The 25,287-nt window shown below is 40.7% G+C and overlaps 1 protein-coding gene across 7 annotated transcripts; it reads left to right on the top strand.

Moving 5' to 3' along the window:
• The first annotated feature begins 458 nt into the window (after positions 1-458).
• CFAP221 (cilia and flagella associated protein 221) lies at positions 459-25,210 on the top strand. Of its 7 annotated transcripts, XM_015868799.3 has the most exons (26): positions 603-658; positions 1,782-1,842; positions 2,727-2,893; positions 3,335-3,435; positions 4,007-4,093; positions 4,192-4,287; positions 4,764-4,864; positions 6,826-6,929; positions 7,554-7,713; positions 8,248-8,371; positions 8,458-8,569; positions 8,791-8,899; positions 9,439-9,526; positions 10,591-10,680; positions 11,970-12,065; positions 12,968-13,058; positions 13,829-13,956; positions 14,383-14,463; positions 15,179-15,286; positions 15,430-15,573; positions 16,923-17,081; positions 17,305-17,399; positions 17,905-17,994; positions 18,188-18,307; positions 24,057-24,086; positions 24,754-25,210. In XM_015868799.3, exons 3-26 carry the CDS (start codon positions 2,773-2,775, stop codon positions 24,875-24,877), a joined length of 2,559 nt encoding a protein of 852 aa, XP_015724285.2. In that variant the 5' UTR covers positions 603-658; positions 1,782-1,842; positions 2,727-2,772; the 3' UTR covers positions 24,878-25,210. The 7 variants fall into 7 exon arrangements, 6 of the variants coding, with proteins under 6 accessions (XP_015724283.2, XP_085409439.1, XP_085409438.1 ...); XM_015868797.3 differs by lacking the exon at positions 1,782-1,842 and having other exon boundaries at positions 459-658; XM_085553313.1 differs by lacking the exon at positions 1,782-1,842 and having other exon boundaries at positions 551-658; positions 7,686-7,713.
• The last annotated feature ends 77 nt before the right edge of the window (positions 25,211-25,287 follow it).

Raw genomic sequence — 25,287 nt, 5'->3', positions numbered from 1 at the left:
TAGATGCTGACAGGTGAATGGACACCCTCACATTGTGTGACCCTCGTATTATACTTCTGTGCAGGCTGAGGGCTGGACAGGAGATGGATGCAAGATAAGAGCTGGGAAACTCTCACCTGTGCAAACCTTTGCATCTGATATCCATAACGGAGATAAAGAAACCGAGGTGAGAATCACCTGTTAAAATCTCAGTTCCCAATCCTTATTTATCTCAACCATCCCAAGGAAGCCCACGGCTCTGTTAGCCAACAACCCTCTTTTCTGCCACCTTTTGCATTTATGTGCTGCCTCTCCGGTACCCTTACAGAGCGTTTGCCAGCCGTGTATTGTACTCAGTCCCCTCCGACGTGGAGGCGGATGTGGATTCAGGTTTACACTCCATTAAGACCGTGCAAACAGAGCCGCGTTTCCGTGGGAAGAGAGCTATGTCAGCACACTGTTTGCTCCGCTATATTCCCACAGCCTTTTTCCTGCAAGACCCAAACAAGCCCGACGTGATGGAGCCCTGCACCGGGAGGTCCCATTTTTGGTTCCAAAGGGTGCAAAGACGCTTTTCCTCCCTCCTCCCCCGCTGTCCCCGATGGAGGCGGGTGCCCCCCTGCCTGGCGGAAGTGATGCAGCCTGTGTGGATACCCGTTGCCCGGTAACCGGCGTGGAGGTGAGTGATGGGTCGCGGTGGGTGCACTCGTGCACGGCTCGTCCCGCAGGTTTTCCATTGCATGAGGGCAGTGTGCGCTCAGGGTCGCGGAGTGGGGAATAATACTGAGGCAGGGGGAGCGGTAGCGTGTGTTGTTAAGCCTCTGTCTTATTTGTTGGTTAATATTACATGAGGTTGTAAACCAAAGCGATGTTATGAGCTTGGAAAACAATCAAACTTTTGGCTGGAAAACCTAAAGCAGGCTAGAAGAACAGACAAGTGCCAGGCTTGAGCCTGCAGAATGCAGTGTGGGATCTCGTCAGCCCTCAGGAGTGCCAACCCAGGTGTGTGGGGTGTTGCTTTGCCTCTGCCCTCCTTCCCTCACACCTGTATTGACCTGTGTTAATTACATACTGGGGCCGTTTAGGGCCATTCAAGCCTGCAGAGTGACAAAGCAAAACAAGGATAATATTGCTCTGAGGTTTTGATTTTTGGTACTAACAGTTCAACTTTGGCAGCATTGGATCTTGAAGTACTGCTGTAGTGTAGGTAATATAACCAGCATAGTTGTCCAAGCAGCTAATAAGCCGTTGAACCTCTGTTCCTGAATAAGTTCATAGACTCATTAAGGTTGGAAATGGCCCTTAGGACCACCCAGCCCATCATGCCCGCTGACCACATCCCTCAGTGCCACATGTCCATGGTTCTTAGACACCTCCAGGGATGGTGACTCCAGTGCTGTGCCACTGCAGCACCACTCTTTCAGAGAAGAAAGTTGCCCCATGACATGAGCCTGGCAGGAGAAGTGTCTGTTAGGTATAACACTGAGTGAGTTCAGGTGTGCATTGATACTAACTTGGCATCATCCTGAGCTGGGCACTCAGCTTCCTATTCGTGAAGAGCAAACATGAAATGAAGCACCTGAAGAGGTGAAAAATCCAGAATGGCTGCTGTTGAACTCAGAAGTATCTTCTCAGGGAGTTGGTGGAGTCACCACCCCTGATGGTGTTTAGGAACTGTGGAGATATGATGCTGAGGGACATGGTTAGCAGGCATGGTGGGGATGGATCAGTGTTTGGACTTGTTTATCTTAGAAGTCTTTTCTAAACCTTGTGATTCTCTGATTCTCCTTCTCTCCCTGCAGTTGCTCATAGGGAAACCAATGACTGTGTACTATATTTGGGAAGATAATTTCTTGTGGATGGGTAATGTCTGGTGTTCTTGTTGTACAATGTTTGCTTTTTTCATTACATAAGTTTATGTCCTGATAACTGTGCTTATTTAAAACAAGATTTATAATAATCTTGGCCTTCTGCTTTTTTAGTTATCATCACTAAACAAATAACCCAACTGATGCTATCTAAACAAAAGTTTCAAATGCCAATTTCCTTATCCCTCATATTAATATTTAAAAACTAAAGATGAATCAGCGAGTTAATAACCCAGACACTCAGGACAGATTAGAAGAACATCTCTGCACAAGTTGGTTTGGATAGTGGGCTCACTAGAAGGATCTTCTAATGTCCTACAGCCAGTGTCCCTTGTAAGCCCTAGAACAGATGAAGTTCTAGAGCTTGCCATGGGAGTGAGGCTCCTGGAATCACACCATGCACTTAGCATACATGGTATCTCTGCAGCAGACCTTTTGGGGCATGCTCTGGGAAGCTGGGATGAACCAAGTTTCCTTAAGCTCAGCTAACTTGCTCCAAGGTGTTCTGACCTGTTCCAGTGCCACGCTTGTACTGCTAACCCCACCTCTGAAGATTCATGGTCTTCAGGGCAGGATGCAGCATGTAAAATGTTGTGGGTAGGTTTTAAGAAATGGTGTGCAGAGAGGTAGATAGATAGTGAGGTAGATAACTGAAGCATTTGTCAAGTATTTGGAGCACTCTTACACAAAATAGGTTGTGTTAAATGTAGAGTCATTTCTGACTGCAGGTTTGACTTAAAGCACAGTGGTGGGGTTTTGGAATGTGTTATTGCTTTCACAACTTGCCTTTTTCCTGGCTTAGCCATGCTCTCTCCTGCAGTGGGATGGACTTTCTAGCTGCAAACTTTCTTCTGAAGTAATGCTTTAATTTGACCCTAGGTGCTGATGAATTTTAGTACCATTCAGATTCCAGCTGTGTCCCAATATGGACGTGGTTGAATCAGCCTCCACAGAAATCGCCAAGAAAATACCCAGCATCCTTCTAGACAGCCTGGTGGAAGAACCTAAACAGAGACGTCCTGTCCCCAATCACCTGCTGGAATCAAGTAAGTTTGTGTGCTCTCACTGTTCCCCAACCTTGAAGCAATCCTAGGAGTTACTTTGAGGATATTAGATTATTTTTCTGAACTCACAGGCCAGGCTCCCATCCTATGTCTCCCTCAGAGCCCAAATCATGGAAGAGGGAGTCAGGAAAAAAATAACAGCTATATTTATCTTGGCTGACCCGAAAGTTTTGTGGTGGCTTATTGAAGAGACAGATGCCATGAGATAAGCTGGTGAAAGGAGCATGAATCTGCTGGGGTAGTAGACATCACCTTAACCCTCCATTTAAAGAGTCATGCCTGCTTACCAAGACAAATAAGCTGTTTCCTTTTTCTCTATATAATACATTGAGTTCAACATAAATATACTTGCTAAATGTGTCAGTCAGTGTTTGTGTGTTAGCTGGTTGCTTATTCCCTATGCTTTACCGTCTTTCTCTGTAGAGGTTTATTCAGAACGTAAGAAGAGCAATGTTATACAGGCAGAGCCTGCTGTATTACACTATGGAGGGTATGAAGTTGGAAAACATCACCAGCAGACACTGGTAAGTGTCAGGGCAGGAATCCTCTTGGGGCTTATAAAAGGATAACAGAAGCTGAGTAGACTGCTTGTGGTCATGAGGCCATTTGCTCTTTGAGCACTCTAAAAGGCAGCACTTTTAGAATCAGTGGCTCCATGGTAACAAGCACCATGCTGTACACACCACTCTCCTTTGGGGTCTCTATTATACTTCTTTTCATGTGACTGTGTGTTAGAGTGGCATGAGACTTGCAAGTCATGGATAAAAGATTCATGCTTTAACTTCGGGAAGGACTGTTATCAACATGTACTTGGGCAGACCATTGCTGAGTGAGAACTGTCTTCTCTGGTGCTCGGATGTTTAAAGCAATCCTAACCTTCTTCCAGGAGCAATGTGATCTAAGAAACAAAAGTCAGGGCTTAGCTTTTTTGGTCTTTCCTGTGAACAGTCTGAGCATTTCCTCTTCATCTGTCTGCTTTCCCTTTGTCTTCTTCTTTATTAATGTGCCTGTGGATAGTTTCATAAAACATACAGTTGGCTTTCTCAGTTGATCTCTTATATTGTAACATTGTTTTGGTGTTTTTTTGTTTTACAGAAGCTGATTAACATTTCTGGCGATGTAATAAACCCTCACATTATACCACCCCAGACAAAGTATTTTCTGATCAAATACAACAAAACAGTAAGTGTCAGAAAGCCTTCACGTGGCTGTTTGCAGGCAGCACTGTTTCTGTTTGCAGCTTTTACATGTCTTCTATCTTATTTTGGGTCACTTTCTAGCATCGACTTGTCCCTGGCTTGTCATATGTGCTTACTGTTGATTTTTGTCCTGATGGGTGGCGTTATTACTATGACTGCATCCGAATTCACTGCCAGGTGAGGATTTATTATAAGAAAATATACCTGAAGTTCTAATAGAGTGAAGGGACTATTTGAACTTGATGATTACAGTAAAGGTAGAGTTCATCACCTAGAACTGCCTGGGTTTTATTTCCAGTGAGTCAGGATTTGGGTTTAAGGATCTGTTTTCTTTTCTTTTTTTTTTTTTTTTTTTTTCTCCACGAATATCCCAGAGCTGTGGATACAAAATACTCATTATTCTGCATTATTTTTGCCCAGGCTTTATGCCATACTTATACAGTGTCTTAGCAGAGAAGGACTGGAGGTGCTTTAGATAGCTACTGAAAGTATGATAAAAAAAGCAAGCAGAATATCAAGATCCTAAGCAGCCACAGAGATGATACTGAATGTACTCTGTGCTCACTTACCTATCAGCTATGACAGAAACTTTTACTTGGCATAATGTTTATTCACTACAGTAAATAAATATTCACCCCCTTATTTTCTTGCAGGGAGAAGATACATTAGTTGTTCCTATGCATGGTTACCCTACTGTCAATGAGTTGGAATTTCCATCATTTATAAATATGTCTGATGTATCAGTCGGTCAGAGGTGAGTTAAGGATAGAAGTCTGTCCACTTTTTGGACAGCACCAAGCCTGAAAAATCTCATTTTCCCTTGTTTGTACACCTTAAGGTCTTAGAAGCTTTAAGGAATTCAGCTACTATCTGGACTGCAAGACAATTCCGTATATGAACCATTTCAGGCACACATTCACGGGAAAGTGGATGCTGTACAAACTAAACATGCACATAGTTGAAACAAGGTTTAGCTAGTCTACACTGGTGCTGATTCACTTCATTCATCATATGGTGAAGCAATATAACTATTGTCTACAATCTGTACACTTCCAAGTACTATGTCTTTTTAGCACTAGTAAATCCTAAAAAGGACAGATCTTCCTTATCAAGAAGAATAGTTCTGGAAATTAAAGTGTGAGCTAGTAATTCTAATTGTAATTCAGTGATAGCAAATAGCTACCTTCAGTCCAAAGATCAGTCAGACATTAGATTTGCTTCTTCTATTTGAAAATACTTAGCATGATCTTTTGATAGACTTCATCTTACTCTGCCTCTTTGGTAGACATGACACTGACTGCTCTCATGAACAAATTAGTGGTAATTGTTAACAGAAGCTGGAAAGGGGAAAAGGAGAAAGGAGAATCTGTTGATTAGTGTCTAGTTGTGCCGTGTTTAAAATTATGTTGATTTGTACTAATGTAGAGCTTTGTACTATGTGAGATACCTGTTACTGTAAAGAATTGTATGGTAACTGTAGAGTCAGCCTGAGCCACTGATTGAGCACCTGGGGAAAGGACCTGATCAGCCCAGGGAGCACAGGTGAAAGCAATTCACATGTGTTACTGGAAGGGCTGGAGCTTGGCTCCACCTCTCTTAGACCTCATTTAAGGGCTGACTGCCACTGTAGAAAGGCTTTGGAGATGCCTCCCTTGGGGAGTCTTGATCTTCAGATATAGGTGAGTACTTTTTCTTTATAATGCTTTTCCATTCTGCTAGTCCCTTTGTTACTGTGTTACCACTCCACTGTGTTGATCTTTCTGATTGCTACAAGAATCCCTAGGACTGTGACCTGCGGTCCACTGATACCAACAGAAACAGTCTCTTTTACATCCAGAAGTGTAGGATAAGTCCTACATTCTACCACCCAGATTTCTCTTTAATCACAGAACATCCATTAGGCAACAAACAGAATGACTGCCATGTTTTTAAGGCACTTTGGTTACTGTAGAAGCTGTGCTACACCTAAGACAAATTGCTTTCCCAATCTACCGTTACATCTTCACAAACAGGTTATATTAAGGCAGAGAAAAAAGACCTTGCTATTATTGTTTATTTCCCTAGCCATTTCAAAATGCACTTTACAAAAGAACACTGTGTATAACATGCGTTCTTTGCTAATCAGTAGGGTAGGATTTCAGTCAGTTTACAAAAAACAAGAATAAGCCTGGGTAAATTGGACTTAGTTCCTAGGTTGATGGATGGCATTACAACAATGTTTTTGTGTTTCTGTTTGATACTTAAAAACAGATACATATGAAAGCAAGGCAGCTTGATAAGATATGTGGTAATACCCCTCACACAAACACTGTGAAGCATAAAAGGCCTTTATGAAAATGAAGCCTTAATGTGATTATTTCTGGGGTGGTCCAGTTGTTCTGCTGTACTGGAGCATTCAACCTTCTTGGAGACTGCACAGAGTCTGGTATTTTTTTCATCCTCTTCCATAAACAGGGCTATGGGATGAGACCAATTTCTGGTTCTGTACTTAATGTGGCTCCAGTTTGGACTGTTTGCACTAATTAGATATTGCAGTGTACAAGAATGTTAGGATACACAAAGATAACTTCTGGAAAGTAAATTGTATTAATTTTTATGTAATGAGTTTCTGTGTGGGTCTGAGGAAGTAAATCAATATGCAGAATACCTAGTAAGTATCACGAGATGTATGTCAACTGTAGTTTAACTGTTATTTCTTTGTTATTCTCTTTTCAGTAAGGAGTATGTTATCCCGTTACAGTGCAGCTGCCCAATAGACTTTGCATTCCACATTGAATTTATTCAGCCTCACAGAGCATTCACCGTCCAGCCAATATCTGGTAGCTTGCACTTATTTAAAGTTATTTGAAATTACTTATGATAAGCTGTCAAAGTGTTAAACATCACTGTTCCTGTCAATGCTGACTGCTAAGTTGTTAACATTTTAATTTATGTAGTTATCAAATAACCTGATATTATAAAGTTTCTGTTGTTTCCAACCCCCCCTCCCCCCCCCCCCCACGCACACACACACAATGTAGAGAGGACCTTAGGAGAATAGAATCTTGCCTGTAGTTATGGAAACTTTGATGTGATCTCTGAATATTTTAAGTTTTCTGATGTTTTTGGTTGTGTCACCCCTCTTCAGAAGTAGTATTTGTTCTCTATCAGATGTGTGGTTCACAAAGGTGAACTGCTGCTTTGGTTTGGGTCCTTCCTTCAGGATAAGATTCCTCCTGACTGTATGTTATAAAAAATTTGGAGTATTTTAAGGGAAAACAAGGGGCAGTGGTTTTAAGCTAACTGGTAGTACTGGAAATACACTTTGAGACCTGAAATATCTTTCAGGCCTACTGCCATCAACTTAAACACTACTATTGTTTTACTAGTGCAGAATTCATGTGAGCATACTTAAGGGGGCTTGTGTTAGACGAACTCTTACTGTTGTTCTTCTCTAATCACAGGAATCATTCCAGGAAATGGGAAAAAGGAAGTAACTGTGAAATATTCCCCCCTTGAGTATGGAATAGCACAAATGAAAATGCAGTTACTGATTTCACAGTTCCACTCAAAACCCTATGTTTGTGTGTTCACAGGAACATCGATACCGCATCTGAGTCAAACGTATGTGTGGCTGACTGCTCTTTGCCCAGTTCTGAAAGATACCATATTATAGGATTTAATGCCATTTTGCTGTGATCATTTGAGGCATGTGTATCTGTGTTGACTTAAAATGTACTGATGTCATTAAGAAGTTAATGTTAACAAGTGTTAATGCTCCTACATGCTTACTTACATCATTCACTCAACATGCACTTCCTCTGTATGAACTCAAACTGTTGCAAAATAATGTTAAATGTCCTTAAAGAAGTGTTGAATATCTTCAGCTTATTATGCCTGATCTATGTTATTCTTATTGCTGTGGCCTTGCAAGATACAGTTTTTTGAGCAATTAGGTCCTTTGAGTTCCACCTGATTTATTTATTTATTTATGAACTATGAAATTAGCACGGTTGGGAAGTTTGATTCCACTTGTTTGGGAAAGTGTTTCCATTGTTCTTTTATGTCTAGAAGGGATACACTTATATTACACGCAGTAAGATTAGATGTCATTTACAGAGTACTTAGAAGAGCGATGTTTTTTCTTCTGCTGCCTAGAAAAGAACAATTTGAAAAACAACAAAGACGTCCAGAGAAAAAAATAATATCTGTTGGAAAATCACTGGTGTGGAGAAGAGACAAACTCAGCCTACCACAGTCCAAGGCTATTCAAAAAATAAAGGTGTGAAGAAATAATGGGTGCAAGTTTTTTCCTGGGCTGAAAATCTTTCTTGTTTCTGTGTCTTCCTATTAATTTATATTTCTTAGGAAATTGAATACCAGAACCTGAAATTCCCCACAGACTTGTCAAATCCACATGCTGTAGCTACTGTTTTGAATCAAGAACCAGGCAAACTGAAGATTAAGAACATGAAAGAAGGTAACATAGTTAAGCAGCATAAGCTCGGTCTTATCGGTATTTCTAGGTATCTGTTCAGAAGCTTTCATTTAGAATTGCATTTAGAAGTTGTGATTGTTATTTCTGTAAAAAATTCAATTCAGCTGGAGTAGCCTGTGTATCAAGGAGCTCACTTATCACCATGGGTGTTATTTCCCAATTAAAAATTCAATCTAGTTTGTGACTTTCTGATATTCTTGCAGTCCTTTGCCAAGGCAATGAGGGAATAAAAACAAGGCAGATGAAGGAAGCTGAGTTTGAGCTAAAAGTCAAACAAAACATTAAGGAAGAGGAAGCAAATAATCTGAAGTGGTAAGTGTTAATTAAAACACTGAGATTTGCTTGACTAAGGCCTCCGTGAATGATGTATGCAATATGCACTGGGGTATAATGCTGCTATTTGCGTCCCAATAGACCTGTTTTACAGTTGGACTGTTTTCCTTTTCTTTTCATCCCTCCTGCTTAAGAGCAGCACAAATGGACTCAGCAATACCTTTAATTGTATTACAGTTGCATTCAGAAACTTCCTGAAAACCTTATTCATCTAACCTCACACATCCCATCCTGCTTTATGCCCTTAAAGGTAAAGGGAGATTTTGTTATGGTTGTCAGTAAGTCAAGGCTAAAATATGTAAAGGTGTGAATGAAACTGCACATCAAATGGTGGAAAGCAAAATTCATACCCGTGCATAAACATACTGGGGTTTAATTTGCTGTTGGTTCTGCTCTTATGCTGAATAGTACAGACCCTTAAACACCATGGGAATAGGAGAGTCAGCCTTTTTAAAACTTTAAGTAAAACCAACAGTACATTAAGTAAAGCAGTTCTCTTGCTTCTGCTGGATATGCAGGCAGGTTCGTAAAGGCGAAGATCCAGTCTCTGCAGAATTTAGAAGAGAGGTTATTGAAAACCGGCAGAGGGAAGAAGAGCAATATAAGGTTAGTCTGTTTTTCTGCAAATTCAGAATTAAACTCATACTTTCAGACTGTATGCACTGCACTAGTGAATTGTATTGTGCTCCCTACATCTTCAGTTTTTCTTAATAAACTGGTACAAACCCCTGCTAGTTGAATTTCCTCATGTGTTTATATCGTTCTTATTTCTTTGTATCAGTGTTACTGAGATAAGTGTTTTGTTTTGGAGGTGGACAGAGAGAAGGGTAAGTTACTAATGGAAATGTAACTAGATATTTGCTTAACCTGGTAGTTTTCCATCTAGCTACATCACAGTGCAGCATTGCAGCAGTCCTGTCAGTGCTGTGGACACAGCCAGCCTTCTGTTTATGCTGTACCTTCCTGAATGACTCACTACTGAAGGGCTAAACCCAGTCAGTACTCTGGTGCAGTACCATAGGAAGATAATTCAGCATGTTTATCTGCTACACATTAATCTCATGGCCTTTTGATTCCTTCCAGTCACCCCAGACTGCAGTCTATCTTCTGTGGAGGTGACAGCAACAGTAGGTAGTGACAGACAATATTTGTCTACATACAGCACATCCCTCAGGTACTGGTGGGGCTTGTCCCTCCTGTCTCGCCTTCTAGACATACATGTGGCTTCTGATTCCCACTGAGTTCCAAGGCACTGTTTATGGTAGTAAAATTATTTATAGACAGGGTCAAGACTTAATTTATACACCGAATTAAGAATGAATAAATTCAGACAGTATTTTTAATAATGGCAAAGGAGGAAATAGGTAAAAAAAGAAACCCACAATCTAGAATGTGAGCTTGTTGTATCATTGAATTAGATGTATAATCACCTTGTTTAGAAACGTTTGCATGCTTATCTGTTAGTTGTAGTGTGTGTGGCTATCTCTTGATTCTAATAGAGCATTATTTTACCTTGTTTAACCTTCTACAGGGTTGTAATAATCACTCACTGAAAGGGAATGTTCTGTGAAGTACTTGTTACATTGTGAGTGTCCGTTAATTGTAAATGAGGAGAAAAAATCACTGAATGCTTAGCACTAATGAGATTGTTCTTCCTGATGACAAATTAGATTCAAAGAGGAGATCCTATCGTAGAAAAGGAGTTTCAAAGGAACAAAGTAAAGGTTTCTTCCAGACGTGTTTTCCGGCTTGTTGAGCAGGTTTGTTTCTATGCTTTTATCACTGGCTAAGCTAAAAATACAGCTGTATGTACAGATCCCTTTTCCTCCTAGTATGATCATTTCGGAATCAGCGTCCTATTCCCCATTTTACTGCAGTAAAGCCAGCAGTGAGCTGCATGCACAGCTAATCCTCTCACTCTGATCTTCTAATGTGAGAGACAAGTAGAAATCTACAGATATAAGCTGAGGTTCATACTGCTCATTCCTGAAAGCTCTCACAAGAGTAGCATTCTTATACTTTAAGATTAAGCAGAGCACAAGTTTTGTGAGCTTTTCCTTGCAGATTGAATTAACAAGAACTTTTCTGGTAACTAGGGTTGTGGGTTTTTTTTGTTTTTTTGTTTTTTTTTGTTTGTTTGTTTTGTTGGGTTTTTTTTGTCTCTGTGGTTCATGGTAATTGCTAAGATTCATTTCCTGGGATAACTGGGAACTTTGTTTAATAAATTATCTTGTATTAAAGGAACAATGGATGAATCATCGCTGTCTGCTTCTTACAGAACATCACAGCTGTGGTAGCTGATATGTTTCTGTTCTCTTATTACTGTTAAGAAGCATTGGAATCATTTGGCAAGCGTGGTGTGGGGTTGTGTGCAGTTCTGAGCACCTTCCTAATCTGAATCTAAAGAGATTAATGCATTGACAAAGAGATTGACTTAGGTTCAGAGAGCATTCAGACAATTCAATGTGTTAAATGTAGATATCACCTCTGTCTCAAGTATGTCCAAAGCAAGAGGTAATTTTGTGAGGTTATTCTGGTGAATTGTCATTCTAGTTTTACCCTTATCTTTCACCCTCCTGTAAGTTTGGATTCCAGGCTAATATTGGAGAGAAATGCTGAATTTGCTGGGCCTTCATTCTGAGCTCTTACAGCTGATCCAACTGCACATTTGTGCAGGGTGAAGTGTGTACCCACTAGAGACCTCGTCTGCTCTTCCTACTGTCTGTCTGCCCACACATTGGATTCCACTCTTAATATGTGGCTGTCCTTTATGTGTGAATGCAGAACATGCTACACTACCTCTGCACTCACCGTGTCATATCTGCAGTATTTGATTACTTCCCTTTAAGGCCTGCAGTGAAGAATCCTGCTTAAATGCTAATAGAGTGACATAGACTTGGAATGAAGTAATTTGATGGAACATTTTTGCTTAAATAATTTCAGTATTAGAAGATAAGGTAGGGATTCTGGCCAAGGATGGAAGAAATCCATCCCTTGTCTAGTTTTAAAATTGTTCTTTTTTTTTTTTTTCCTTTTAAATATCATGCAGCATCCAAATGTCCATCCCACATTTGACTTGTTCCATAATGATCCTTGGGCAAACAGAAGCAGGATGTTGAGGAAATTCCAACAGGCAGCATATAAGGTAATGTGAACAACTAGAATGCAGTGTGATAGCATAGTGCCTTGGAAACAGCACAAAAGAGCATGCAAACTAGCACATAAGAAGGCTTTATAGCTAGCTAAGGATTTGATGGCCTGTTAGTTGTCTCTGCTTCACCAGAAAATGAGGATCTGAAGTGAATATTGTCTTTAGCTGTTGGTTAATGATTTAGTTTTTTTTGTTTGGTTTTTTTTTTGTTGTTGTTGTTGTTTTAAGAAAAAACAGCTATCAATCAATACTAAGGAAGTGTAGAAGTATTTAGGTTTTTATTTATTTATTTCAAGTAAAAAATACTTCTGAACAAGAAGAGACTTCAAAATGCACACAGAATACTATGCTCAGTTTTGGGACCCCAGTATAAAAAAATATATCAGTAAAATGGATGGAGTTCAGTGTAAGGCTACCAAGGTGGCTGGAGTCTGGGTAGTGGGGAGACACTGAGGTAACTGGACTTACTGAGCCTGAAGAGGGGATGCAATGGGAGTGGGTGGCACCTTTCAGCTCCTTTGAGGAGGTTGCTGAAGATGGATCCAGCCTCTTTGCTGTGGTGTATGGTGGGAACACGGGAAAAACTGGGCATAAATTCTAATAAAAGAGGTATGGGCTGTTTATAAGGAAAGCCTTTCTCACTAAGAGGAAGATCTTTGAAATAAATGGCACAGATAGTTTATATAGTCTGTTTCTTTTATGTAACGTTGCTGTGGATTTAAGTTCCTTTCAAAAGCTTTTTTTTCTCCATTTTATTCCTTCTGAACAGAAAACTGTAGCAAGAATTCTGAAACAGATGGTCTGGGTGACCTTTGTAGTGTACAGTTGTAATGTATATATATTGCTGACTGTAAATCTTAGGTTGTTAAAGTTTAAGTTTAAAATAATTCCTTCAGGTTGTGATTCAGTCCCGTCTAAATCATTTACTGCTTCTGTGCCGTGGGCAAACAAGGGAAGCCAGAGGTTTGAAGGAAGGCTCTACATCTGGTAAGGAGCAGAAGTAGTTGTTGATAGGTAGATTGATAGTGAATTATTGATAATTTGTGTTAAGCCATGGTAGGCCGAGTACATCAAATATATGCTGATGTCTATATACATAAATAGTCACTATAAAGGGGCCTTCAAGCCAAAAAAAAACCAGCTGTGTGACACAGTGGAAATGGCTGTTTTAAAAACACATACTTTTATACATGTATATTGCACGTTATTAAAGATACCTTAATCTGTTTTTAAGAGTCTTGGAACTTATCCACTTAATAATAGAGCAGTTGGTAATAGTGGAGGCTGAAAAGAATATTTGTTAATTACTTCATGTCCCCTCATTCATGCACTGTGTAACAGCTGTTGGAACACCTTTCCATGTCAGCCCTTCCACCTCTGTGAACAGGCTCTCTTTAATTCCCCATGTGCAGGAGTTGAAGGGGTGCTTGGAGCAGAAGGTTTAATGGCAGATAACGTAATAGAGGTGTTCTGACTTGTTTGTGCCTTAAGTGAAAATAGAGCACCTTCCTTGAATGGTTGAGCTGTAATGTCCTTCTTGAAAGGAGGAAATAAGATCTGTTTATTAGTTGAAGATTTTGTGCACACTATCTCATAGATGGACTTTAGGGAAGATTACCTTGCTTTTTGTATTAAAACGAATAAACATGCTTTGTGTTAGGAAGATCTGAAATATGTTTTGTGTCTTGATTCTATTTCTGAAGCAGTGTATTGAATTCTATTACAGAATCTTAATATTTGCCTTCCATCCTTGACAGAAAATGAGAGCTTCAGCCGAACAGAGAAAAGTGGAGAATCCAAAGTCATTTCTTCCAGCATATCTGAAGATCGAATGTTACCTTCTCAATTCCCCTTACGTGATTCCCTCAAATTATGCCATGATTTGGTAGGTATGGTAACCAAAATGGTGGCCACTACTCAAAATCTTGTTGATGGCGTTGGCCCCAGGCCTACTACAGCTTTTTTTTAATCCTTTACAACATAATTAGTTTTGTGGAGTTCCAACAGGTTAGTTCGGGACTTCAGATTTATTGAAAGTACTGCTAAAAGCAGTTAAAATATTTGCGCGCTTTCTATTTCATTCTAAAATTCTATTTAACACATTAATGGCCAAAATTAGTTGAAATCTATGATTTTGCCCAGGAAATTAAATTTAAAAAGTAATTGAAGTGTTCTAGGAAGGGCAGGAGAAGTATTAAAGTGTTTGCATAATTATTTAGTATGTTTTCAGATAGCCACACTGATGAATTACTGTCAGTGCAAAACAAAATGTCCACCAATTTAAGGTGCTTAAAATACTGTGTTCTTCCAGGAACCTGATGCCCTTAGCCCAGTTCCTGTCAAACCTGCACGTGTGAAAAAGAAACGCTTTCTTCCCTTTTACAGCTTGAAGGTGAGTCAGTACAGCTCCCTGTTTCCCTCTTGCACCAGTCCAGTTAGATGTGTTTTCTACCTGATTCAGCGGCTTCACTGTGCAGCCCAGTAGAAATGTTGCCTTAAAAAGGCTGTGCTATTAGCGTGCCCTTTTTTAAAGAACAAATCTTATACATTTCCATGAGTAACAATCTTGCAGTCAGCACAGCTCTCTCCAGGCATAGATGAATGACTTCAGCTGAAATTATTGTATCTCAAGCAACAAGATGCATCTATGAATGAGGATACTGCAAACCTTCTATGATGCATAGACTTTCCTTTGATTTCACAGATCAAAAATACCATCCATTATAAAAGTGTCCTTCCTTTTAGGAAGTGATCGAAATTATCTGTTCATTTGGGGTACAGTTCTTTATGCTTAGTTGCTGGATAGAGATTATATTACTTAATAGAGCTTTTCTCCACCCCATTAAGTTCAGTATATTTGATCACAAAAATACTAATCCCACAGTCTTTCATAGAAAAGAATTGTTTCTTTATGCACTCATTCAGCTTGCCCTGGTAAAGTATGGCTTCTCAAAATGTTGGTCATGTTCTGCTGGTAGAGTGGCAATCTGAATGTCTTTTCCCACATATATGCAATGTGTCTGTGATAAAGCTGGGAAGTTCCATCTGAGTTTATTGAAAATGATTATTGTCATCTCCTGCAGCATGTTTCTCTCGCTTGTGCTTAGGTTCCTCAACACATCAGCATTATAAAGTTTGAGCCATTTCGTGCACTCCGTACAGCTGCAAGTTACAAAACCCAAAAGCTTTCCCAAATTCTGAGACAGGGAGCCCAGGTAACGAATCATCTCTAATACAAACTTTCATTGCTTAAGTCATTTCCACTTGTTTCTACAATTGCTTGATAAACTTTGTTCCAACATTTTGCAACAAAAGACTCCATATGCTCTGAAAGCCTTTAATGTCTGTGTTTTTCAAGGATGAGTTGATTCAGGTGGTTGCTTCTAAGGACTATCACAAGCCATCATCTGAAGAAGAAGCAGGAAGAGATATCAGCCTTTTAAAATTGGTTCCTCCCCAAACTTTAGTCTACCCTACAGAGAGCAACCCTCTTCGCATTTTTGTAAGTAGAAGTTGGCTTCTACAAAATAGGAAAGAAGGTGAAAGGGTGTTAATTAGTAGTCAGTTCTCTTACACAAGTTGGTACGTATTTAAAGCTACATGCCAGTGTGCGTAATCCCTCGTGGTGCAAACCCTGGTAGGTGGGAACCACAGCACTCATCCCACAAAAAGTGATTCCATTTCATTTTGAGGTGGGATTTGGATAAGTTTAGGAGGGAGGGCGGTAATACAGAATTGCCTATGAGGGCAATGAATTGGTCCTACACTCCACAAATGCTCACTTATCCCAGGATTCCCCATTACACCTTGGGGCCACCTTCTCCATTTTTTTCCTTATCTGTACATCAGAAAAGAAACCATGATCTCAGCATCTCAGTCCTTTTATAACCTCTTGCTCTTGCCCAAGTTAGTGGGACAGAAACAGTCTGGATACTGTGTTTCTGCCTGGTCCTTGAGTAGACTGAGAAAAACAAAGGTAGGCGGTTTGCTCACATTGGATCCTGCTGACTTAGTTTCCAGTAGTTTTCATAGCATACCAAAGCCACATTTCCAATTAGCATGCACAGAGATGCAAGAACTTATAGCCAGGTGTGTGGGAGGATTTTCTGTTACTTACTTGGCACCAACTGCAGGAGGTATTTTCCACACAGTGCAGCACAGCCTGGAGGGTCCCTAGGAGATGATGAGAAGTCAGAGACAGCTGTATTGGCTCAGTGAAATGCTGTGCATGGGTACAAGCAGTGTCTCTATGCCAGCATGGCACTGTGCCTGAATTGGGTGTCTCAGTCTTTCAGTGTTATTTAACTGAAATGGCCCAAAGCCAAGTGTGCAAGTCTGGTGGTCTTGGCATAACATGTTTCCCCCTGCCAGGACTCCAGTGGACTTACTGATGAGATCCACTGTGCATCCCTCATCCCTTTGTTGTATTGGTGTAAGAGCCAGGCCTGACCCCATGCTACCCAGCACTGAACTGAATGCAGAAGCAGATGCTAGTGCAGTGAAATAGTTGATAAAATGCTCACATACTTCCACTACAGCAAGGCCAGTTTCCTCCTTTGGATTCTGAACTGTTCAGAGAACCAGCGTTAGATCTGGGAGTAAATAAATTGTTGGATTTTGGACAGCAGAATATGAATAAACAGGCAGATTATGAGTCTGTGGTGCAGGGAAGAGACAAGAGATCAAAGGATTGCACTGAACCAAAAAATCATGATGAAAATAAGTGAGTTTAGGAAGACTATATTAATGTAAGACCTGAATTTTCATCAGTTTAATTCTTTGTTGTGATCATATATATAATTATATATATATTTTATATATGTATATAGTAATAATTTCTTCTGTTTTTAGAACCCTACTCCAGGTTTATTTCCACTTCTACTTCCTCTATCTTACTGTGAAACAAATATTGAATATCATCTTTGTCCTCATCCAAAATATACCTTTACCAAGGAATGTCCCAAAGGATCCAGTATTCCAGTTACACAAAAAAAGTTTCTGCATCATACGGTATGGACTTTATATTTTATTGTATGAGTAAAAACTGTGTTCACCTAAATAGTCAGTGAATGGATCAGAATAATTTGTTATTAGAGTTTAATTATCTCTGAATATTTCTCTGCACTTTCTGATTTGTTTCTCAACCAAGAAGTTAGATGCTCTGTCCTGCGAGCTTTTCTCCCCACTGCATTATGTGTTAGAAGTCTGATTGCTATAGCACTTATAATTTCAGGAAGTGATTTGTGGAGTAATGGACTGGAGACAATTCTCACCAGTGGTGTATTCGACCTTTCCTAACACTCCCATATCAACAAGTATAACATCTAGGTAAGAAAAACATTGACTAGACAGGGCCTCTCATCTGCATTTCTGATGCTTGAAACTATGTGACTGGTGACCTGTCCTACAGGTAAAAGTGGGCCTATGGGTTGACTTGCTTGCTGCTCAGCAATCCGAAATGGATGATAATAACCCCTACTCGCTCTCTTTGGAGGGTCATATAAGATTAATGCCTAGACCTGGATTCAATCTGGACATCTAGTAACATCAGCACTGAATGCATTTTGATTCAGTGCCAGAAGACTCTGGGAAGAACAAACAATGTTTGTCCTGCAGAATGATGAATAGTAAAACCTTTTAATGTGTGGGCACCTGCACCCGGTGGTAGCCAGCATCTCCTGGGCTCACACTGCATTCATTTCTGGTGTACTACTTTTTTCTTCCAGGATTATTATAAAATTCATTATCCACTTTATAACTTCAGCTACTTCTGTCAGTATAGCTGTTGTCTGCAGTTACTCTCTGCTCATCTTAAATACCATTTCCATCACAGGGATCCGTACAGTTTAGATATGCTTCCAAGAGATGTACCACCAGTACTGTATAGCTTGCCCAAGAGAGACAGAGAGAATATAATTGACCTGTAAGTTTCTCCTCTTTTATATTCAATGTGATCTATTGCCTTAATTGCTAGTGTGGATGTGCCTTAACATTTTCTGAGAGATTATTAAAGGCAAAAGCACAAAATCTGTCTGGAATAAGGCATATTTTTGTTTTTGCTGTCTATAAAAACAATGCTTTTAAGTACTGATTGTTCTTCATATTAATGGTTTTAGTGGGATGGATGAAACTGAATTTGAAGTGCATCTTACTCCAGAGATGCTGAGTGCTGAATTTCCGCAAATTGAGCAGATGCCCTCAGAAGAAGGCAAAATAAAGTCAGCAGAAGAAGAAAGGTAAGTAGAATTTGGAATTAGAGAAGAGGGATGGGAAGGACTCTGAAGATGTCTGTTGGAAGTAACCGCGGGAGACAAGTCTCATGCTATCATGGTCAACAAGCCTCGTTTATTAGGTGTTACAGCATCTTATTTATACAATCAGTAATAAGTTCATGCATATTGCAAAAGTTAAGCTCAGGATTGGTGAATTAGACATTACTTCATCTGACCTTTGTGGTTAGTCTTATAGATACTTTTTCTTTGCAGCTTTGTCTACACCTTGCTACACATCTTGCTTTTCCCTTAGGCCGTCCTTGCTTCTAGATACATATTTCATCTTTAGCTACATACCCTGTCTTTTCACATACTGATTTCTCCATAGCTGCTTAGCCCGTGATCGGCCCTAGGATAGACCGTCTTTGTCTTTAATCACATTCATTCTTTTACAATTTAACTAGTGGAACCTCTTCATGTCCTTTCTCATGAAGCCATTCTGCATAAACACTCTCCACATTTCCCCCGTTTTCTTTTAAAATGAAAAGGCTCAGTTCAACGACCGATTAATCATATTTAACAAGCAATTCAGTTCAATTGTTCAATCAGGTCTCATGTAGTTTTATCCTGCTCCATAGCTGCTGCTCTGTGAACTTCTCATCTCGATCCATGGCTGCTGCTCCGTAGAATTCTTCTTGTATTACAACAATTCCAAGATACTGCCTATAGAATAACAACACTACTTATATTAATGACATAACTATTATAACTCAATCAAGACCTCGATTGACAATACTCTAAAAGTGAAAAAAGAGACAAGTCAAATACAACATAACAACATTACTGTTAAACCTACTAAAAAGAACAAACATGTTTGTACTGCAACCTAAGTTTCTTCAACCTAAAAATAAATCCGTGAGGGTCCCATTGTGTTAATCTGTAACTGATCAGGAAAAGTCTTCAATTTTCATATACTCTGATATATTGATTTTAATGACCACTAAAATTTGTGCAATAAATGCTTTTAAGATGCTCATAACCATGCTCTACCAACTGAGTTATCCGGGCTAATAATTGATTAATGATTGTGCAATTTTATGAAGTAGCATGTCAAATAGAACCAATTTTAGAGGACAAATGTACTAGAGTATCACTAGGGGCATTAATACTTATTGACCCTTGAGAAACAGCAAACCATGTTGGTGGTGGATGTGACAGATAGTGCCAGCAGGGCGTCCCCTGCTTCAAGGTGCACATTTCCTCTCTCACCCATCACAGATTCTCTCCTGCATTCAGAGTCTGAAGGATTTCTTCCAGTTGTACACCATATCCGCATGGCCAGTGCGTGATATAGAGCCCAAGTGGAACACCTGCTTGGAAAACAGAATAAACTATCAAATTTAGTTCTATTAGCGTGCACTTTTGTCTAAAATGATGCATGGTTATATTTTCAGATCCCAATTAATTGGATGTAAAATAGGTATCCGTTATATGATACAGGGTCATCTCTTTGTCTAGAATTCCTTTCCAGGTTTTGTCTTTGCAAATTAAGAAAAGCTAATTAATAGGCTAATAATATCATAACCAAACAGTACTAAAACATTAAAAGACCTATTCCTGTAGATTCTAGCATTGATTACATCAAATCCTGTTTAATACACATCTGATCTATTACTAAAATAGAAGAAGCACACAACATCCTAGCTAATGCCTTAAACTCTAAATCTTGAGACTGCATTGGTAAAACAGAAAATCACACACTATGTCAAACTATTAGTAATATTATCTATAACACAGCAAGTTACAAAGCAATACCACTAAGTAAGAAACACACAATCACAATTACTATAAAGGCTGGATGCTATTTTCTGCCTTCAGATGAGTCCGAACATATCATGCTGGAACCCACACAGGGCCAGTCCCTGTGGAAATATGAGCATATTCACAACCCCAAGTTGTCAGTAGTAGAGGACAGTCCCAAAGTCCTGTGGCCATATTCCAAACATTAACCATAGGCTGTTCCTTTAGCACTGGGGAAGCCTCAAAATGACGATCCACATAAGCTGTATCTCTATGAACATGATTCAAAAGCTTCATCACAAGCACAAGCAAAACCTTGCATAATATTTCTTGTAGTGTGTCTCCCATATTCCCCCTTTTTTGTTTAATAATAAGAATGGATTTCAATGTTTGATAAATGTGATCAGTGATAGCTTGTTCAGTGGGAGAATGAGCAATGGCTGTAGTATGTTTAACACACCCTTCTTGGAGGAAAGTTTGAGTGGCCCTAGAGGTATATGCAGGCCCATTATCTGTTTTTGTAGTATGTAGGATTCCCATAGCAGCATAAGCAGATAACCAGTGTTTACGGGTGTCATGACTGAGTTCACCTGTATGTGCTGTGGCAAATATGTAAGAAGAATGAGTATCTATTGTTACATGTGCATATTTTAGACGGCCAAATTCAGGAATGTGAGTGACATTTGTCTGACACAGTTGAAGAGGTGCTGTGCCACATGGATTTGTCCGAGTCTGAGGCAAAGAGGTATCAGTCAAATTATGTAGCTGATATTCAGTCATAAACACGGTGTATTGCATAGGAGAGAGGATCATTCTTAACACAGTTTTCCAATCGTGAGGGGTCATAGCGTAAGTGTCACTGTTTGTAACCAAAAGATTGTATGTAAAGGCTGACTGAACTCTGTATGTTCTCACTGACTCCCTTAGCTCCTTCACTGCCTCATAAGGCAGGGATTCCAAATGGGGGACCTGATTAGGAAAGGTTTGCAACGTGTCAGCATCACCCCTTAATATTGTTTCTTCTCTGCATTGCTCTAAGACATCACAGTACGCTGTAGGGAAAATTGTCATTCCTGCTCCCTTCAAAGTATCATCAGGAGGAAATGCGTCCGATTCTCTTTCTGGATCTACTGGACCTGGGTCATAACAATCCCCTGGTTTCAGTCCATCCGTGTCTTTAACCACGTTACACACGGGCTGCAGAGACACAGCCGCGCACGACGAGGGAGGGGCGGCATGGAGAGGCGCAGAGAACGACGTGGGCGAAGCAGAGGGCGGGGGTGCTGTAGAGACTGACAACGCGACGAGCGACGTGTGCGGGGGGGCAGGCGGCCGCTGGCTGGGAACGGCAGCTTGTATCGGAGCGCGGCCGCTGTTCTTTCGTGCGCTGCTTCTCACGTTTCCCGACTTCCTATAGCATACAGCAGCGTTGTGGGTGTTGGATTGGCACTTGCTGCACCAAATCCCAGTGGCTTGGCACTCGTGACGGATGTGGCCAGTTTTTTCACAACGGAAACATTTCATGCGGGAGCTGTTCTGCGAGCGTGGGCTTGTAGCGACTGCAGCTTGGAGGGGTGCAAGGGCTGCTAACACTTGATTCTGAGAAGCCTCAGCCTGTGCCTTTAATCCTGCCCCTAGCTCTTTAATAGCCTCAACTATGAAAGCCTGAGCCCCCGTGGGCACGCTCGATAGTCTGTCTAACGCCTCCTCTATTGTCCAGTTACTCCTCAAAGTACTTAGAATGCCACGAGCTGTAGCATTACAATTCTGAAGTGCACAATGTTTTAGCATTATTTCCCTCATGTACTCTGGTACTCCAGCCTTCTCTATGGCTCCAGCTACCTTATCTAGAAACGCTCCAAAATCCTCATTTCTTCCCTGCCGGATTCCCATATAAGACGACAACCCACCTGGTGCCTTGATCTTATCCACAGCCTGCCTGGCCAGATACATTGACTCCCTACATTTAACTGGTCCTAATAAAGCCTGGGCCTCCGTCCGGATGAAAGGACACACCCCTAAAAGTTCTTCAACAGTGACATTATACAAGGGATCTCCGGGCTGCCTAACTATCGCAACTCTCTGTTGGCACATCTCTTCCCAATAAGCATTAAATAGCAGTTGTTGGTGCTGCGAAAAAATCAACCTAGCTATAGCCCGACAATCAGATGGCAACAAAACCTGAGTACTCCAGATATAATCCAGTATCTGTCTCACTGGCTCACTTTTTACTCCAAACTGACTGACCGTAGACCGCAATTGTGACAACAACTTCCAATCTAAAGCACTGATAGCAGCCTGTGTCCCACCTGCAGGATCAGGCGAATACCGCCCCGGCAGCACCACCTGTCGCACCGCTTCCAACGCCTCACCGTCTCCTGCCTCTAAACAAGCCCGCGCCAGCGCAGCCCAAGCCCCCCCCCGCTCCCGCGCGACGGCCTCCGCCAGGGCACTGTGTGCCCCAGGGAGCGGCTCATTGCAAAGGGGGGTCGAGGGGGCCGGCTGTAGCGCCATGGTCGATGCAGGCGGCTCGTCTGATACAGACGTGCAGGGAGACGGAGACGGGGCACTCGGCTCCACAGCCACTGGCAACTCAGGCTCGGCGGCCGGCGGCAACTTTACGGTGGACACTGCAGGGGGCCCCGGGCAATCTGACCATTCATTATAATTCTTATTCCTCCCCTGCACAGCACTAGCTTTCTCTACCGCTTCCTTTTCTGCCTGATATTGCAACAAATCATTATAAACCACACGCCACCACTTCCCGCATTTTTTAGCTGTTTTCTCCCCATCTAATATTCCCTGAAAAATTGCATCTCCAAATTTACACCATTCAGCAAGATCATGCACTAAATGCGGATTCTGAAATAACCCTTTAGCATACCCATACACTAATAACTTAGGGAGTTCCTTTTCCAAGTCTATCCCCTTAAACTGTTTCCGCTTAAGACAAGCGGAAAATAAATTATATGCTGCTTGCCTGTCCATTTTTACTCACGTCGGTACCGTTGCAGCCCTCCAGGCTTCGGCAGCACGTGTCGGTCGAGCCCACCTGTGTGGTCACTCGAGACGCGGAGCTCCAATTTTAGCTCTTTCGTCGTCCGTCGGGCTGTGAAATCCGGACCCGAACCCAACGCAGTTCTTCACCCGTGGCACCCTTTTTTCCTTATCACGTCGGGGTCACCATTTGTTGGAAGTAACCGCGGGAGACAAGTCTCATGCTATCATGGTCAACAAGCCTCGTTTATTAGGTGTTACAGCATCTTATTTATACAATCAGTAATAAGTTCATGCATATTGCAAAAGTTAAGCTCAGGATTGGTGAATTAGACATTACTTCATCTGACCTTTGTGGTTAGTCTTATAGATACTTTTTCTTTGCAGCTTTGTCTACACCTTGCTACACATCTTGCTTTTCCCTTAGGCCGTCCTTGCTTCTAGATACATATTTCATCTTTAGCTACATACCCTGTCTTTTCACATACTGATTTCTCCATAGCTGCTTAGCCCGTGATCGGCCCTAGGATAGACCGTCTTTGTCTTTAATCACATTCATTCTTTTACAATTTAACTAGTGGAACCTCTTCATGTCCTTTCTCATGAAGCCATTCTGCATAAACACTCTCCACAGATGTCTCCTTCAGAACTATGGAGAAAATCATATTGAGATGCTGTAGAGGCTCCATCACTGAGTGGGATGCAGATCTGGCAATTTGAGCAAACAGGAAGACTCTTATATTACACTTTGCACTGTAAATATGATCTCTGATTTGGACTTATTAAAGTAGATATTAAAATGACACACTAGCCTTATATGTCTCTCTAACTTCAGTTTTATCATGAAACTAACTTCTCACAGGGACGAATTCTGCCAGCTGCCTCCAGTGCTGTCAGGCTGATGTACTCAGTTTGCCAGAATGTGGGGGGTTGATTTTTGCCTATGTAACAAAAGAATCACCCTTTTTCTCCACAGTCTTACAGTGCTGGATGGTACTTTTTCTGGGTAAGTATAATAATAAATATAATCATAAGGTTAATTCTTTTAATGTTTTCTTCAAAACTGAAAATACTTTTCCATATTAAACACCTCTAGCTGTCTATATTTCAGGTATTCATTTCATTCCATTTTGTCTGTCTGAATCATTTGAGCAGTCTTGCTCTAGTTGAGGTTCTTCAGTATATGTTACATCTAATAGGACGTGCACCAAAGTGTTAGCAGTGAAGTCCAAGTCCTTTCCTTTGTCACTGGAGGGTTCTTCATTGTTACTGATGGGGTGGTGTTTCACTGGAGGATACCTTACTGCTCCACCACAGCAGTTTCCATGCTTTATCCATAAGGCAAATCAGTTTTTTCTTGTGAATTTTCTTGCTTTGGCTATTGCAATATGCTTCTTCATAGGAAAAAACAAACAAACATAGAAACTCAACTTAGCATGTGTTTATTTATCAGATGCTTTAGTTGGCCAGTTAGAAAAATTAAGAGTGAATTCTTTTTTCATAGTTTGACTCCCTTTGCCCTTCTGTGTAAGTAATGGTAAACAGCCTGTGGTCAATATTAAATACAAAAAAGAGAGCGAAAATTATGTGTGTCTCTTCCTTTGTTTTTACCCACATTGCTGAGTAGCTTCCCTGGCTATTATAAATACAAATAATCTTTTAAACTTCTGTAGAGACCCACACAAACATCCTGATGGACGTTTTCAACCCCAAGATGACGGACTCAGAGAAAGGCTTCAAAAACACATGGAGAACATGAAGATGAAAGCACTAAATAAAGCCCTTATTCTCGAATAAGGATAATTTTATGGAGTCTGTGGTTTGGTACAATTTATCCTGTGAACAGGCAAGGTCATCTATGTCACAGTTATATCTGCTCATATTCAGCGAGTTCAGCAACTTCTTATGCAAAGAAAAGAGAACCACCAGCAATGTTACTTCTGCCAAGAACTCTGTGTGATCATTTCCTCAAACACAGCAACAGCAACTGCTCCTATGACAACCCTCAGCCGTGTGCCTGCTTCATTTTTTAGTGGTGTGAAGGATCAGAAAAACACAGTATTACCTTGAAAACAGCTTAGTAATTGATCTATAACTTATTGGTTTTAAATAAAATTTGAGAAGCCTTAATGAGTAAATTCATCAGATTTGTTGTTGGCGCCTATCCTTGGAGTTTTGCAGGTATGTCATTAAAAGTGTCAGTCTTG

This window comes from Coturnix japonica, chromosome 7, assembly GCF_054131305.1.
Source record: "Coturnix japonica strain WE chromosome 7, WE-NBRP24, whole genome shotgun sequence".
NCBI classification, from domain to species: domain Eukaryota; kingdom Metazoa; phylum Chordata; class Aves; order Galliformes; family Phasianidae; genus Coturnix; species Coturnix japonica.
The sequence above is the reverse complement of the archived record's forward strand: the minus strand, read 5'-3'. Positions and strand labels throughout refer to the sequence as shown.